The sequence below is a fragment of the Salvelinus alpinus genome, chromosome 8 (genome assembly GCF_045679555.1).
Source record: "Salvelinus alpinus chromosome 8, SLU_Salpinus.1, whole genome shotgun sequence".
NCBI lineage: Eukaryota > Metazoa > Chordata > Actinopteri > Salmoniformes > Salmonidae > Salvelinus > Salvelinus alpinus.
This window is the reverse complement of record NC_092093.1, coordinates 7,841,249-7,859,306: the sequence shown is the minus strand read 5'-3', so window position 1 is coordinate 7,859,306 and position 18,058 is coordinate 7,841,249. Positions and strand designations below refer to the sequence as shown.

General features: G+C 46.4%; 1 protein-coding gene across 2 annotated transcripts in view; it reads left to right on the top strand.

Moving 5' to 3' along the window:
* Positions 1–18,058, top strand: part of LOC139582494 (kinesin-like protein KIF13B) — a 69,905-nt gene that overhangs the window by 28,865 nt on the left and 22,982 nt on the right. For both annotated transcript variants that reach the window (XM_071412554.1, XM_071412555.1), the window contains exons 21-26: positions 56–202; positions 887–1,036; positions 1,174–1,278; positions 3,286–3,459; positions 6,578–6,735; positions 17,829–17,961. In XM_071412554.1, coding sequence (XP_071268655.1) covers positions 56–202; positions 887–1,036; positions 1,174–1,278; positions 3,286–3,459; positions 6,578–6,735; positions 17,829–17,961 — 867 coding nt within the window. The remainder of the gene's footprint in view (positions 1–55; positions 203–886; positions 1,037–1,173; positions 1,279–3,285; positions 3,460–6,577; positions 6,736–17,828; positions 17,962–18,058) is intronic.

The following is an 18,058-nucleotide window of genomic DNA, read 5'->3' as shown; positions in this document are numbered from 1 at the left end:
TCTCTCTCCCTCTCCCTCTCTTTCCCTCTCCCTCTCTCTCTTTCCCTCTCTACAGCGTGATGCGGTGCTGAGTGAGCCCGCGGTGCAGGTGAGACGTAAGGGTAAAGGGAAACAGATCTGGGCTCTGGAAAAGATGGAGAACAGAGTGGTGGACATGAGAGACCTCTACCAGGAGTGGAAAGACTACGATGAAGACAACCCTGTGAGTCTCTCTTTCTCTCCCCTTCCCTCACCCCCTGTCTCCTTCTCTCACCCCGTCTCCCCCTTCCCTCTCCCTCCTGTCTCCCTCTCTCCCCTCACCCTCCTGTCTCCCTCTCTCCCCTTCCCTCACCTCGTGTCTCCTTCTCTCACCCCGTCTCCCCCTTCCCTCACCCCCTGTCTCCTTCTCTCTCCCCCTTCCCTCTCCCTCCTACCCTCACCCCGTCTCCCTCTCTCCCCTTCCCTCACCCCCCGTCTCCTTCTCTCACCCCCTGTCTCCTTCTCTCACCCCGTCTCCCCCTTCCCTCTCCCTCCTACCCTCACCCCGTCTCCCTCTCTCCCCTTCCCTCACCCCCTGTCTCCTTCTCTCTCTCCCCTTCCCTCACCCCCTGTCTCCTTCTCTCACCCCCTTCCCTCTCCCTCCTACCCTCACCCCGTCTCCCTCTCTCCCCTTCCCTCAACCCCTGTCTCCTTCTCTCACCCCCTTCCCTCTCCCTCCTACCCTCACCCCGTCTCCCTCTCTCCCTGTCTCATCTCCCCTTACCCCCTTGTCTTCCTCTCTCCCCCTTTCCTCACCCCGTCTCCATTTCTCTCCCTGTTCCCTCACCCCCCGTCTCCCTCTCTCCCCTCACCCCGTCTCCCCCTTTCCTCACCCCCCGTCTCCCACTCTCCCCTGGTCTCTGTCTAGGTGATGCGTTCCTACTTCAAGCGTGCCGACCCGTTCTTTGACGAGCAGGAGAACCACAGTCTGATCGGAGTGGCCAACGTGTTTCTGGCCTGTCTCTTCTGCGACGTCAAGCTGCAATACGCTGTACCTATTATCAACCAGAAGGGAGAGGTACGGACGTGTGTGTTCGTGTGTGTGTTCGTGTTCTACGACGTCAAGCTGCAATACGCTATACCTATTATCAACCAGAAGGGAGAGGTACGGCCGTGTGTGGGATTGACTGAGATGTCTGTCTGTCTTCCTGTTAGGTTGCAGGGCGTCTACATGTGGAGGTGTGGCGAGGGAGCGAGGGGCTGGAGAAAGTAGAGACCAGTCCAGATGGAGAGACACAGGAACGCAAAATGGAGTGTGTGGTAGGAGACGACATCAGGGCCTGAAACACACAGATGGATATCAGACACACTGAAATGTCAGGTCCTGAAACACACAGATGGACATCAGACACACTGAAATGTCAGGTCCTGAAACACACAGATGGACATCAGACACACTGAAATGTCAGGTCCTGAAACACAGATGGACATCAGACACACTGAAATGTCAGGTCCTGAAACGCATAGATGGACATCAGACACACTGAAATGTCAGGTCCTGAAACACAGATGGACATCACTGAAATGTCAGGTCCTGAAACACACAGATGGACATCAGACACACTGAAATGTCAGGTCCTGAAACACAGATGGACATCACTGAAATGTCAGGTCCTGAAACACAGATGGACATCAGACACACTGAAATGTCAGGTCCTGAAACACAGATGGACATCAGACACACTGAAATGTCAGGTCCTGAAACACACAGATGGACATCAGACACACTGAAATGTCAGGTCCTGAAACACAGATGGACATCAGACACACTGAAATGTCAGGTCCTGAAACACAGATGGACATCAGACACACTGAAATGTCAGGGCCTGAAACACACAGATGGACATCAGACGCACTGAAATGTCAGGTCCTGAAACACACAGATGGACATCAGACACACTGAAATGTCAGGTCCTGAAACACAGATGGACATCAGACACACTGAAATGTCAGGTCCTGAAACATAGATGGACATCAGACACACTGAAATGTCAGGTCCTGAAACACAGATGGACATCAGACACACTGAAATGTCAGGTCCTGAAACACAGATGGACATCAGACACACTGAAATGTCAGGTCCTGAAACACAGATGGACATCAGACACACTGAAATGTCAGGTCCTGAAACACAGATGGACATCACTGAAATGTCAGGTCCTGAAACGCATAGATGGACATCAGACACACTGAAATGTCAGGTCCTGAAACACAGATGGACATCAGACACACTGAAATGTCAGGTCCTGAAACACACAGATGGACATCAGACACACTGAAATGTCAGGTCCTGAAACACAGATGGACATCAGACACACTGAAATGTCAGGTCCTGAAACACAGATGGACATCAGACACACTGAAATGTCAGGTCCTGAAACACAGATGGACATCAGACACACTGAAATGTCAGGTCCTGAAACACAGATGGACATCAGACACACTGAAATGTCAGGTTCTGAAACACAGATGGCGTGTCTAGTTTTTGACTTCATTTAGCAATCGCTAAATGTCGCTACTATGTCCTGTAAACAGTCCAAAATCAGTTCCCACCACGTTACACCCAATGAATCCTTGGATGCTGAGAATTTATAATATATGAATATGTTATGTCCAGTGTCTCTGAGGGTTGCTCATGGAAAGGATCATTCGTAATCTATAATCACACTGCTGTATTATGTGTTCATATAGACAATACACTCAGCGTATATCTCCCTCCTCCCCGCTCTCTGTCTCTTCCCTCTCTCTCTCCTCCCCTGCTCTGTCTCCTCCCTTCTCCTCCCTGCTCTCTGTCTCCTCCCCCTTCTCCTCCCCTGCTCTGTCTCCTCCCTTCTCCTCCCTGCTCTCTGTCTCCTCCCCCTTCTCCTCCCCTGCTCTGTCTCCTCCCTCTCTCCTCCCCGCTCTGTCTCTTCCCTGTTCTCTCTCCTCCCTTCTGCTCTCTGTCTCCTCCCTTCTCCTCCCTGCTCTCTGTCTCCTCCCTTCTCCTCCCCTGCTCTCTCTTCCCTCTCTCCCCTCGCCCTCTTTCTCCCCTCTCCCTCTTTCTCTCCTCCCCCTCTCTCTCTCCTCCCCACTCTGTCTTCCCTCCCTCTGTCTCCTCCCTCTCTCCCTCTGTCTCCTCCCTTTTCCTCCTCTCTCCCTCCCTGTCTCCTCCCTTCTCCCCCTCTCTCTCTCCCTCTCTGTCTCCTCCCTTCTCCTCCTCTCTCTCTCCCTCTCTGTCTCCTCCCTTCTCCTCCTCTCTCCCTCTCTCCTCTCTCTCTCTCTCTCCAGGTCAGGATCCTGCAGGCTACAGGTCTTCCTCGCCACCTGTGTAACTTTGTGTTCTGCCAGTACCATTTCTGGGGGCAGGATGAGCCTGTGTTCATCGCCCCGGAGGTGGAGCCCATGCCCCCCTCAGCCACCAGCAGAGATCCCCTCTGCACCGTACTTTTTGACAGTAGCAAGGTGAGACAATAGAGTCAGGGACGGATTACTGAACGGGCACGCAGGGCATGTGCCCTTTGGTAAAACGGTAACATTTTATAGAATTGCAGGAAGTTAGCCACCCTCCTAGAGGTACGTACCCCGGGGCCCTGGATGTGGTAGTCCGGCCCTGAATGGGGTCGTCACTAGCCACATATGCCAAGGTTTGTAGACCTTTCTATTTGTCCTTTTCTGTGTTTTTATTAGCTAAAGAGGAGTCTCTCACCACGTGACTATAACTACTGTTCCCTGAACAGTACAACAGACTTCGGTTGAAGGATCTATAGTCACGCCTGACAAGGCCAATGAAATACGCGTCTCGCTTCCACAGTTGATAAGCCTGAGGCTCGGATTCATTCGTTCAACTTAACACCGCTCTTCACTGAGCCTAGGTTAACAGAGTGGGCTACAGAGGGGGGATTTAAACATGAACAAGCTTCCAAACTAAGTTGTGCTGGATGAAGCCTGTCCTCTTGTGGGGGGCTCCGGCAATGCCTGGCGTAGCACTCCGAACGTGGAGGCACTGACGTCACAATAATGTTCTTGTGGAGGGGCTCACCACTCACTCAGACCTGTGCTAAAGCCCCTTGCTCTGAGTCTCGGAGGTTGCTTCTTCATCGGAGGTGCAGCAAGCCCCGCTTCTTCCTCCGACTTCCTCCGCCTGCCTCCGACTCCAGGAAATAGGAATGTGAGTGCCATAATGCCGGGGAAAGCTAGTAAGCTTAACCAACAATGCAGTTCAAGAAATAGTGAAGAAAAATATTTACTAAATAAACTAAAGTAAAAAAATTAAGTAATACAATAACGAGGCTATATACAGGGGGTACCGGTACCGGGTGTGTGTGTGTAGGTAATCATTCAGCCAGGTTACCTTAGCTTCCTTGGGCACAGGGACTATGGTGGTCTGCTTGAAACGTGTAGGTATTACAGACTCGGTCAGGGACAGGTTGAAAATGTCATTGAAGACACCTGCCAGTTGGTCTGCGCACGCTTTGAGTACACGTCCTGGTAATCCGTCTGGCCCCGCGGCTTTGTGAATGTTGACCTGTTTAAAGGTTTTGATTGGCTACGGAGAGGGTTGTCACGTTGGTATAATTGATTCGGGAGACAGACGCAGGAATGCGTAAAAGTTTTTTTAAATTGTACCCAAATTACGGCGTTCCATGTAAAGGGACGAAGACCAAACAAACACTATTCAAAAACACAGGGTTGAAACCCAAACAAAAGAGCGAGGAGTACCTCGAATAAATAAAACACGCGCACAATGATTAACACACGGGATGATACCCATAATCATTTGCGCAATCCACAAGGGCACAAAATCCCAAAACACACAGCACAGGTACTCACACGCACCAACGGAAATTGTGAAAATAATGGACAGACAACGGAAACCAAAGGGCACATTTATCAGTGGGAATAGAGGACAGGTGTGTGTGATGAAAGTTCCGGAGGGATCCGTGATAAGGGTGATCACACAGTTGTCCAGAACAGCTGGTGCTCTCATGCAAGCAACACTGAAGCATGCCTCGAAGCGAACATAAAAGGCATTTAGCTAGTCTTGTAGGCTCGAGTCACTGGGCAGCTCGCGGCTGTTTCCCTTTGTTGTCTGTAATAGTTTGCAAGCCCTGCCACATCTGACGAGCGTCAGAACCTTTGCCTGTTTGATGGTTCATCTGAGGGTGTAGTGGGATTTCTTATAAGCAGTCGGATTAGTGTCCCGCTCCTTGAAAGTGGCAGCTCTAGCCTTTAGCTCAGTGCGGATGTTGCCTGTAATCCATGGCTTCTGGTTTGGATATGTATGTATGGTCACTGCTGGGACATCGTCGTCGATGCACTTATTGATGAAGCCGGTGAATGAGGTGGCGTACTCCTCAATGCCATTGGATGAATCCCGGAACATATTCCAGTCTGTGCTAGCAAACCTGTCCTGTAGCGTAGCATCCGCGTCATCTGACCACTTCCGTGTCATCTGACCACTTCTATATTGAGCAAGGCACTGGTACTTCCTGCTTTAGTTATTGCTTGTAAACAGAAATCAGGAGGATATAATTAGGGTCAGATGTGCCAAATGGAGGGCGAGGAAGAGCTTTGTACACGTCTCTGTGTGTGGAGTAAAGGTGGTCTAGAGTTTTTTTTCCCCCTCTGGTTGCACATGTGACCTGCTGGTAGAAATTAGGTAAAACGGATTTAAGTTTGCCTGCATTAGTCTCCGGCCACTAGGAGCACCACTTCTGGATGAGCATTTTCTTGTTTGCTTATGGCTTTATACAGCTGGTTGAGTGCAGTCTTAGTGCCAGCATCAGTTTGTGGTTGTAAATAGATGGCTATGAATAATATAGATAGTGTGATCTACAGCTTATCAAGAGGTACTCTACCTCAGGCGAGCAATTCCTCGAGACTTCTTTAATATTAGACGTCGCGCACCAGCAGTTATTGACAAATAGACACACACCCCTTGCCCCTCGTCTTACCAGACGTAGCTGCTCTGTCCTGCCGATGCACTGAAAACTCAGCCAGCTCTATATTATCCGTGTCGTCGTTCAGCCACGAACTCGGTGAAACATAAGATATTACAGTTTTTATTGTCCCTTTTGGTAGAATGTCTCAATCGTATATCATCCATTTTAGTTTTCCAATGATTGCACGTTGGCCAATAGTACGGATGGTAGTGGAGGTTTACTCACTCGCCTATGAAATCTCCCAAGGCTGCCACGACCTCCGCCCTGTGTACGTCCTCTATCTTTTCTTCATGCGAATGACAGGGATTTGGGCCTGGTCTCGAGAAAGCAGTATATCCTTGGCGTCGGATTCGTTAAATAAATAATTTTCGTCCAGTTGGAGGTGAGTAATCGCTGTTCTGATATCCAGAAGCTCTTTTCGGGTCATAAGAGACGGCAGCAGCAACATGATGTACAAAATAATGTACAAACAATGCAACAAAAACATTTTTAAAAAAATAATACAGTTGGTTAGGAGCTCATAAAACGGCAGCCATCGCCAAGTTTCCAGGATTTTGCAAACCTACCCAGAGTAAAGCATGATGTGTTGAACAGCGGCCATGTTTGTGTGTCTCTGTACGTGTTGTGTTTGTTCCCAGGAGCTGGAGGTGTGTGTATCTGAGGAGTTTGTGGAGTTTGTGGCGGAGGGGGCAGTGGCCATCGAGGTGTTTGGACATAAACAGGTGAACCACCGCAGGAACTTGGCTCTCTGGGACCTGGGAGTCATTCAGGCCAAGACACGAACCCTCAGAGAGAGGTGAGATCTAGTAGGAGATTAGGAGTGTACCGGTGTAGATGGGACATATGGGTTGGTGTGTACTGGGTTGTATTCACTAGAACCCGAGAGGATGAAACGAGGAGGGACTACCTGGACTTGTTCAATAAGAAACTCTATTTTTCATTGGAAAACGTGTTCCGATTGCAAAATGTTTTGCTGAGTGGACACTAATGAATACGGCTCCTGTGTAATGTCTGGTCTGGTATAATGACTGGTCTGGTCTGGTGTAATGTCTGGTCTGGTATAACGACTGGTCTGGTATAATGACTGGTCTGGTATAATGACTGGTCTGGTATAATAACTGGTCTGGTATAATGACTGGTCTGTTGTAATGACTGGTCTGGTATAATGACTGGTCTGGTATAATGACTGGTCTGTTGTAATGACTGGTCTGTTGTAATGACTGGTCTGGTATAATGACTGGTCTGGTATAATGACTGGTCTGGTCTGGTGTAATGACTGGTCTGGTCTGGTGTAATGACTGGTCTGTTGTAATGACTGGTCTGGTCTGGTATAATGACTGGTCTGGTGTAATGACTGGTCTGGTATAATGACTGGTCTGGTCTGGTATAATGACTGGTCTGGTCTGGTGTAATGACTGGTCTGGTGTAATGACTGGTCTGGTATAATGACTGGTCTGGTATAATAACTGGTCTGGTATAATGACTGGTCTGGTGTAATGACTGGTCTGGTCTGGTATAATGACTGGTCTGGTATAATGACTGGTCTGGTATAATAACTGGTCTGGTGTAATGACTGGTCTGGTATAATGACTGGTCTGGTCTGGTATAATGACTGGTCTGGTCTGGTATAATAACTGGTCTGGTATAATGACTGGTCTGGTATAATGACTGGTCTGGTATAATGACTGGTCTGGTGTAATGACTGGTCTGGTGTAATGACTGGTCTGGTATAATGACTGGTCTGGTCTGGTATAATGACTGGTCTGGTCTGGTATAATGACTGGTCTGGTATAATAACTGGTCTGGTATAATGACTGGTCTGGTATAATGACTGGTCTGGTCTGGTGTAATGACTGGTCTGGTCTGGTCTGGTATAATAACTGGTCTGGTATAATGACTGGTCTGGTCTGGTGTAATGACTGGTCTGGTCTGGTCTGGTATAATGACTGGTCTGGTATAATGACTGGTCTGGTATAATAACTGGTCTGGTATAATGACTGGTCTGGTATAATGACTGGTCTGGTATAATGACTGGTCTGGTATAATGACTGGTCTGGTATAATGACTGGTCTGGTATAATGACTGGTCTGGTGTAATGACTGGTCTGGTATAATGACTGGTCTGGTCTGGTATAATGACTGGTCTGGTCTGTTGTAATGACTGGTCTGGTGTAATGACTGGTCTGGTCTGGTGTAATGACTGGTCTGGTATAATGACTGGTCTGGTATAATGACTGGTCTGGTCTGTTGTAATGACTGGTCTGGTATAATGACTGGTCTGGTGTAATGACTGGTCTGGTATAATGACTGGTCTGGTATAATGACTGGTCTGGTCTGGTGTAATGACTGGTCTGGTGTAATGACTGGTCTGGTATAATGACTGGTCTGGTATAATGACTGGTCTGGTATAATGACTGGTCTGGTCTGGTGTAATGACTGGTCTGGTATAATGACTGGTCTGGTATAATGACTGGTCTGGTCTGGTATAATGACTGGTCTGGTATAATGACTGGTCTGGTATAATGACTGGTCTGGTATAATGACTGATCTGATCTGGTGTAATGACTGGTCTGGTGTAATGACTGGTCTGGTATAATGACTGGTCTGGTATAATGACTGGTCTGGTATAATGACTGGTCTGGTATAATGACTGGTCTGGTATAATGACTGGTCTGGTCTGGTGTAATGACTGGTCTGGTGTAATGACTGGTCTGGTCTGGTGTAATGACTGGTCTGGTGTAATGACTGGTCTGGTGTAATGACTGGTCTGGTCTGTTGTAATGACTGGTCTGGTCTGGTATAATAACTGGTCTGGTATAATGACTGGTCTGGTATAATGACTGGTCTGGTATAATGACTGGTCTGGTATAATGACTGGTCTGGTCTGGTGTAATGACTGGTCTGGTGTAATGACTGGTCTGGTCTGGTGTAATGACTGGTCTGGTGTAATGACTGGTCTGGTGTAATGACTGGTCTGGTATAATGACTGGTCTGGTCTGTTGTAATGACTGGTCTGGTATAATGACTGGTCTGGTATAATGACTGGTCTGGTCTGTTGTAATGACTGGTCTGGTATAATGACTGGTCTGGTATAATGACTGGTCTGGTGTAATGACTGGTCTGGTGTAATGACTGGTCTGGTATAATGACTGGTCTGGTATAATGACTGGTCTGGTCTGGTGTAATGACTGGTCTGGTATAATGACTGGTCTGGTATAATAACTGGTCTGGTATAATGACTGGTCTGGTATAATGACTGGTCTGGTATAATGACTGGTCTGGTATAATGACTGGTCTGGTCTGGTGTAATGACTGGTCTGGTATAATGACTGGTCTGGTATAATGACTGGTCTGGTATAATGACTGGTCTGGTCTGGTGTAATGACTGGTCTGGTATAATGACTGGTCTGGTATAATGACTGGTCTGGTATAATGACTGGTCTGATCTGGTGTAATGACTGGTCTGGTATAATGACTGGTCTGGTATAATGACTGGTCTGGTATAATGACTGGTCTGGTCTGGTGTAATGACTGGTCTGGTGTAATGACTGGTCTGGTCTGGTGTAATGACTGGTCTGGTGTAATGACTGGTCTGGTGTAATGACTGGTCTGGTGTAATGACTGGTCTGGTCTGGTGTAATGACTGGTCTGGTATAATGACTGGTCTGGTATAATGACTGGTCTGGTATAATGACTGGTCTGATCTGGTGTAATGACTGGTCTGGTGTAATGACTGGTCTGGTGTAATGACTGGTCTGGTATAATGACTGGTCTGGTATAATGACTGGTCTGGTATAATGACTGGTCTGGTATAATGACTGGTCTGGTCTGGTGTAATGACTGGTCTGGTGTAATGACTGGTCTGGTCTGGTGTAATGACTGGTCTGGTGTAATGACTGGTCTGGTGTAATGACTGGTCTGGTGTAATGACTGGTCTGGTGTAATGACTGGTCTGGTATAATGACTGGTCTGGTATAATGACTGGTCTGGTCTGGTGTAATGACTGGTCTGGTATAATGACTGGTCTGGTGTAATGACTGGTCTGGTATAATGACTGGTCTGGTCTGGTGTAATGACTGGTCTGGTGTAATGACTGGTCTGGTGTAATGACTGGTCTGGTATAATGACTGGTCTGGTATAATGACTGGTCTGGTGTAATGACTGGTCTGGTATAATGACTGGTCTGGTATAATGACTGGTCTGGTCTGGTGTAATGACTGGTCTGGTCTGGTGTAATGACTGGTCTGGTGTAATGACTGGTCTGGTCTGGTGTAATGACTGGTCTGGTATAATGACTGGTCTGGTGTAATGACTGGTCTGGTATAATGACTGGTCTGGTATAATGACTGGTCTGGTATAATGACTGGTCTGGTATAATGACTGGTCTGGTATAATGACTGGTCTGGTATAATGACTGGTCTGGTATAATGACTGGTCTGGTATAATGACTGGTCTGGTCTGTTGTAATGACTGGTCTGGTGTAATGACTGGTCTGGTCTGGTGTAATGACTGGTCTGGTATAATGACTGGTCTGGTATAATGACTGGTCTGGTCTGGTGTAATGACTGGTCTGGTATAATGACTGGTCTGGTATAATGACTGGTCTGGTATAATGACTGGTCTGGTGTAATGACTGGTCTGGTATAATGACTGGTCTGGTCTGGTATAATGACTGGTCTGGTCTGGTGTAATGACTGGTCTGGTGTAATGACTGGTCTGGTATAATGACTGGTCTGGTATAATGACTGGTCTGGTATAATGACTGGTCTGGTATAATGACTGGTCTGGTATAATGACTGGTCTGGTATAATGACTGGTCTGGTCTGGTGTAATGACTGGTCTGGTATAATGACTGGTCTGGTCTGGTGTAATGACTGGTCTGGTATAATGACTGGTCTGGTATAATGACTGGTCTGGTATAATGACTGGTCTGATCTGGTGTAATGACTGGTCTGGTGTAATGACTGGTCTGGTATAATGACTGGTCTGGTATAATGACTGGTCTGGTATAATGACTGGTCTGGTATAATGACTGGTCTGGTCTGGTGTAATGACTGGTCTGGTGTAATGACTGGTCTGGTCTGGTGTAATGACTGGTCTGGTGTAATGACTGGTCTGGTGTAATGACTGGTCTGGTGTAATGACTGGTCTGGTATAATGACTGGTCTGGTATAATGACTGGTCTGGTCTGGTGTAATGACTGGTCTGGTATAATGACTGGTCTGGTATAATGACTGGTCTGGTGTAATGACTGGTCTGGTATAATGACTGGTCTGGTCTGGTGTAATGACTGGTCTGGTGTAATGACTGGTCTGGTGTAATGACTGGTCTGGTATAATGACTGGTCTGGTATAATGACTGGTCTGGTGTAATGACTGGTCTGGTATAATGACTGGTCTGGTATAATGACTGGTCTGGTCTGGTGTAATGACTGGTCTGGTGTAATGACTGGTCTGGTCTGGTGTAATGACTGGTCTGGTCTGGTGTAATGACTGGTCTGGTATAATGACTGGTCTGGTATAATGACTGGTCTGGTATAATGACTGGTCTGGTATAATGACTGGTCTGGTATAATGACTGGTCTGGTGTAATGACTGGTCTGGTGTAATGACTGGTCTGGTATAATGACTGGTCTGGTATAATGACTGGTCTGGTCTGGTGTAATGACTGGTCTGGTGTAATGACTGGTCTGGTCTGGTGTAATGACTGGTCTGGTATAATGACTGGTCTGGTGTAATGACTGGTCTGGTATAATGACTGGTCTGGTATAATGACTGGTCTGGTATAATGACTGGTCTGGTATAATGACTGGTCTGGTGTAATGACTGGTCTGGTATAATGACTGGTCTGGTATAATGACTGGTCTGGTATAATGACTGGTCTGGTATAATGACTGGTCTGGTGTAATGACTGGTCTGGTATAATGACTGGTCTGGTATAATGACTGGTCTGTTGTAATGACTGGTCTGGTGTAATGACTGGTCTGGTGTAATGACTGGTCTGGTATAATGTCTGGTCTGGTATAATGACTGGTCTGGTCTGGTATAATAACTGGTCTGGTCTGGTCTGTTGTAATGACTGGTCTGGTCTGGTGTAATAACTGGTCTGGTCTGGTATAATGACTGGTCTGGTATAGTAACTGTTCTGGTATAATAACTGGTCTGTTCTGGTATAATAACTGGTCTGGTATAGTAACTGTTCTGGTATAATAACTGTTCTGGTATAGTAACTGGTCTGGTATAGTAACTGGTCTGGTATAACGTCTGGTCTGGTATAGTAACTGGTCTGGTATAATGACTGTTCTGGTATAGTGTCTGGTCTGGTATAGTAACTGGTCTGGTATAGTAACTGGTCTGGTCTGGTATAGTAACTGGTCTGGTATAGTAACTGGTCTGGTATAATAACTGGTCTGGTATAATGACTGGTCTGTTGTAATGACTGGTCTGGTATAATGACTGGTCTGGTATAATGACTGGTCTGGTATAATGACTGGTCTGGTATAATGACTGGTCTGGTATAATGACTGGTCTGGTATAATGACTGGTCTGTTGTAATGACTGGTCTGTTGTAATGACTGGTCTGTTGTAATGACTGGTCTGGTATAATGACTGGTCTGGTATAATGACTGGTCTGGTCTGGTGTAATGACTGGTCTGTTGTAATGACTGGTCTGGTCTGGTATAATGACTGGTCTGGTGTAATGACTGGTCTGGTATAATGACTGGTCTGGTCTGGTATAATGACTGGTCTGGTCTGGTGTAATGACTGGTCTGGTGTAATGACTGGTCTGGTGTAATGACTGGTCTGGTATAATGACTGGTCTGGTGTAATGACTGGTCTGGTGTAATGACTGGTCTGGTATAATGACTGGTCTGGTATAATGACTGGTCTGGTATAATGACTGGTCTGGTGTAATGACTGGTCTGGTCTGGTGTAATGACTGGTCTGGTATAATGACTGGTCTGGTATAATAACTGGTCTGGTGTAATGACTGGTCTGGTATAATGACTGGTCTGGTATAATGACTGGTCTGGTATAATGACTGGTCTGGTCTGGTATAATGACTGGTCTGGTATAATGACTGGTCTGGTATAATGACTGGTCTGGTATAATGACTGGTCTGGTGTAATGACTGGTCTGGTGTAATGACTGGTCTGGTATAATGACTGGTCTGGTCTGGTATAATGACTGGTCTGGTCTGGTATAATGACTGGTCTGGTATAATAACTGGTCTGGTATAATGACTGGTCTGGTATAATGACTGGTCTGGTCTGGTGTAATGACTGGTCTGGTCTGGTCTGGTATAATAACTGGTCTGGTATAATGACTGGTCTGGTCTGGTGTAATGACTGGTCTGGTCTGGTCTGGTATAATGACTGGTCTGGTATAATGACTGGTCTGGTATAATAACTGGTCTGGTATAATGACTGGTCTGGTATAATGACTGGTCTGGTATAATGACTGGTCTGGTATAATGACTGGTCTGGTATAATGACTGGTCTGGTATAATGACTGGTCTGGTGTAATGACTGGTCTGGTATAATGACTGGTCTGGTCTGGTATAATGACTGGTCTGGTCTGTTGTAATGACTGGTCTGGTGTAATGACTGGTCTGGTCTGGTGTAATGACTGGTCTGGTATAATGACTGGTCTGGTATAATGACTGGTCTGGTCTGTTGTAATGACTGGTCTGGTATAATGACTGGTCTGGTGTAATGACTGGTCTGGTATAATGACTGGTCTGGTATAATGACTGGTCTGGTCTGGTGTAATGACTGGTCTGGTGTAATGACTGGTCTGGTATAATGACTGGTCTGGTATAATGACTGGTCTGGTATAATGACTGGTCTGGTCTGGTGTAATGACTGGTCTGGTATAATGACTGGTCTGGTATAATGACTGGTCTGGTCTGGTATAATGACTGGTCTGGTATAATGACTGGTCTGGTATAATGACTGGTCTGGTATAATGACTGATCTGATCTGGTGTAATGACTGGTCTGGTGTAATGACTGGTCTGGTATAATGACTGGTCTGGTATAATGACTGGTCTGGTATAATGACTGGTCTGGTATAATGACTGGTCTGGTATAATGACTGGTCTGGTCTGGTGTAATGACTGGTCTGGTGTAATGACTGGTCTGGTCTGGTGTAATGACTGGTCTGGTGTAATGACTGGTCTGGTGTAATGACTGGTCTGGTCTGTTGTAATGACTGGTCTGGTCTGGTATAATAACTGGTCTGGTATAATGACTGGTCTGGTATAATGACTGGTCTGGTATAATGACTGGTCTGGTATAATGACTGGTCTGGTCTGGTGTAATGACTGGTCTGGTGTAATGACTGGTCTGGTCTGGTGTAATGACTGGTCTGGTGTAATGACTGGTCTGGTGTAATGACTGGTCTGGTATAATGACTGGTCTGGTCTGTTGTAATGACTGGTCTGGTATAATGACTGGTCTGGTATAATGACTGGTCTGGTCTGTTGTAATGACTGGTCTGGTATAATGACTGGTCTGGTATAATGACTGGTCTGGTGTAATGACTGGTCTGGTATAATGACTGGTCTGGTATAATGACTGGTCTGGTCTGGTGTAATGACTGGTCTGGTATAATGACTGGTCTGGTATAATAACTGGTCTGGTATAATGACTGGTCTGGTATAATGACTGGTCTGGTATAATGACTGGTCTGGTATAATGACTGGTCTGGTCTGGTGTAATGACTGGTCTGGTATAATGACTGGTCTGGTATAATGACTGGTCTGGTCTGGTGTAATGACTGGTCTGGTATAATGACTGGTCTGGTATAATGACTGGTCTGGTATAATGACTGGTCTGATCTGGTGTAATGACTGGTCTGGTGTAATGACTGGTCTGGTGTAATGACTGGTCTGGTATAATGACTGGTCTGGTATAATGACTGGTCTGGTATAATGACTGGTCTGGTCTGGTGTAATGACTGGTCTGGTGTAATGACTGGTCTGGTCTGGTGTAATGACTGGTCTGGTGTAATGACTGGTCTGGTGTAATGACTGGTCTGGTGTAATGACTGGTCTGGTCTGGTGTAATGACTGGTCTGGTATAATGACTGGTCTGGTATAATGACTGGTCTGGTATAATGACTGGTCTGATCTGGTGTAATGACTGGTCTGGTGTAATGACTGGTCTGGTATAATGACTGGTCTGGTATAATGACTGGTCTGGTATAATGACTGGTCTGGTATAATGACTGGTCTGGTCTGGTGTAATGACTGGTCTGGTGTAATGACTGGTCTGGTCTGGTGTAATGACTGGTCTGGTGTAATGACTGGTCTGGTGTAATGACTGGTCTGGTGTAATGACTGGTCTGGTGTAATGACTGGTCTGGTATAATGACTGGTCTGGTATAATGACTGGTCTGGTCTGGTGTAATGACTGGTCTGGTATAATGACTGGTCTGGTGTAATGACTGGTCTGGTATAATGACTGGTCTGGTCTGGTGTAATGACTGGTCTGGTGTAATGACTGGTCTGGTGTAATGACTGGTCTGGTATAATGACTGGTCTGGTATAATGACTGGTCTGGTGTAATGACTGGTCTGGTATAATGACTGGTCTGGTATAATGACTGGTCTGGTCTGGTGTAATGACTGGTCTGGTCTGGTGTAATGACTGGTCTGGTGTAATGACTGGTCTGGTCTGGTGTAATGACTGGTCTGGTATAATGACTGGTCTGGTGTAATGACTGGTCTGGTATAATGACTGGTCTGGTATAATGACTGGTCTGGTATAATGACTGGTCTGGTATAATGACTGGTCTGGTATAATGACTGGTCTGGTATAATGACTGGTCTGGTATAATGACTGGTCTGGTATAATGACTGGTCTGGTCTGTTGTAATGACTGGTCTGGTGTAATGACTGGTCTGGTCTGGTGTAATGACTGGTCTGGTATAATGACTGGTCTGGTATAATGACTGGTCTGGTCTGGTGTAATGACTGGTCTGGTATAATGACTGGTCTGGTATAATGACTGGTCTGGTATAATGACTGGTCTGGTGTAATGACTGGTCTGGTATAATGACTGGTCTGGTCTGGTATAATGACTGGTCTGGTCTGGTGTAATGACTGGTCTGGTGTAATGACTGGTCTGGTATAATGACTGGTCTGGTATAATGACTGGTCTGGTATAATGACTGGTCTGGTATAATGACTGGTCTGGTCTGGTGTAATGACTGGTCTGGTATAATGACTGGTCTGGTATAATGACTGGTCTGGTATAATGACTGGTCTGGTATAATGACTGGTCTGGTCTGGTGTAATGACTGGTCTGGTATAATGACTGGTCTGGTCTGGTGTAATGACTGGTCTGGTATAATGACTGGTCTGGTATAATGACTGGTCTGGTATAATGACTGGTCTGATCTGGTGTAATGACTGGTCTGGTGTAATGACTGGTCTGGTATAATGACTGGTCTGGTATAATGACTGGTCTGGTATAATGACTGGTCTGGTATAATGACTGGTCTGGTCTGGTGTAATGACTGGTCTGGTGTAATGACTGGTCTGGTCTGGTGTAATGACTGGTCTGGTGTAATGACTGGTCTGGTGTAATGACTGGTCTGGTGTAATGACTGGTCTGGTATAATGACTGGTCTGGTATAATGACTGGTCTGGTCTGGTGTAATGACTGGTCTGGTATAATGACTGGTCTGGTATAATGACTGGTCTGGTATAATAACTGGTCTGGTATAATGACTGGTCTGGTCTGGTGTAATGACTGGTCTGGTGTAATGACTGGTCTGGTGTAATGACTGGTCTGGTATAATGACTGGTCTGGTATAATGACTGGTCTGGTGTAATGACTGGTCTGGTATAATGACTGGTCTGGTATAATGACTGGTCTGGTCTGGTGTAATGACTGGTCTGGTGTAATGACTGGTCTGGTCTGGTGTAATGACTGGTCTGGTATAATGACTGGTCTGGTATAATGACTGGTCTGGTATAATGACTGGTCTGGTATAATGACTGGTCTGGTATAATGACTGGTCTGGTATAATGACTGGTCTGGTGTAATGACTGGTCTGGTGTAATGACTGGTCTGGTATAATGACTGGTCTGGTCTGGTATAATGACTGGTCTGGTCTGGTGTAATGACTGGTCTGGTGTAATGACTGGTCTGGTCTGGTGTAATGACTGGTCTGGTATAATGACTGGTCTGGTGTAATGACTGGTCTGGTATAATGACTGGTCTGGTATAATGACTGGTCTGGTATAATGACTGGTCTGGTATAATGACTGGTCTGGTGTAATGACTGGTCTGGTATAATGACTGGTCTGGTATAATGACTGGTCTGGTATAATGACTGGTCTGGTATAATGACTGGTCTGGTGTAATGACTGGTCTGGTATAATGACTGGTCTGGTATAATGACTGGTCTGGTATAATGACTGGTCTGGTGTAATGACTGGTCTGGTATAATGACTGGTCTGGTATAATGACTGGTCTGGTATAATGACTGGTCTGGTCTGGTATAATGACTGGTCTGGTCTGGTCTGTTGTAATGACTGGTCTGGTCTGGTGTAATAACTGGTCTGGTCTGGTATAATGACTGGTCTGGTATAGTAACTGTTCTGGTATAATAACTGGTCTGTTCTGGTATAATAACTGGTCTGGTATAGTAACTGTTCTGGTATAATAACTGTTCTGGTATAGTAACTGGTCTGGTATAGTAACTGGTCTGGTATAACGTCTGGTCTGGTATAGTAACTGGTCTGGTATAATGACTGTTCTGGTATAGTGTCTGGTCTGGTATAGTAACTGGTCTGGTATAGTAACTGGTCTGGTCTGGTATAGTAACTGGTCTGGTATAGTAACTGGTCTGGTATAGTAACTGGTCTGTGTGCCTCCAGGTGGAGTGAGGTGACTCGTAGGCTGGATCTCTGGGTTCAGGTGTTGGAGCTGAATGACGCAGGAGAGTTCACCCCTGTAGAGGTCCTACCACCCAAGGACGTACGCACCGGGGGCATCTTCCAACTCAAACAGGTAGCTGTGTTTCTGTGTATTTCTTTCTATGCTTGTGAGGACATTCTACTGTGCGCGTGCGTGCCGTGTGCCTGGTGCTCAAACAGGAGTGTGTACA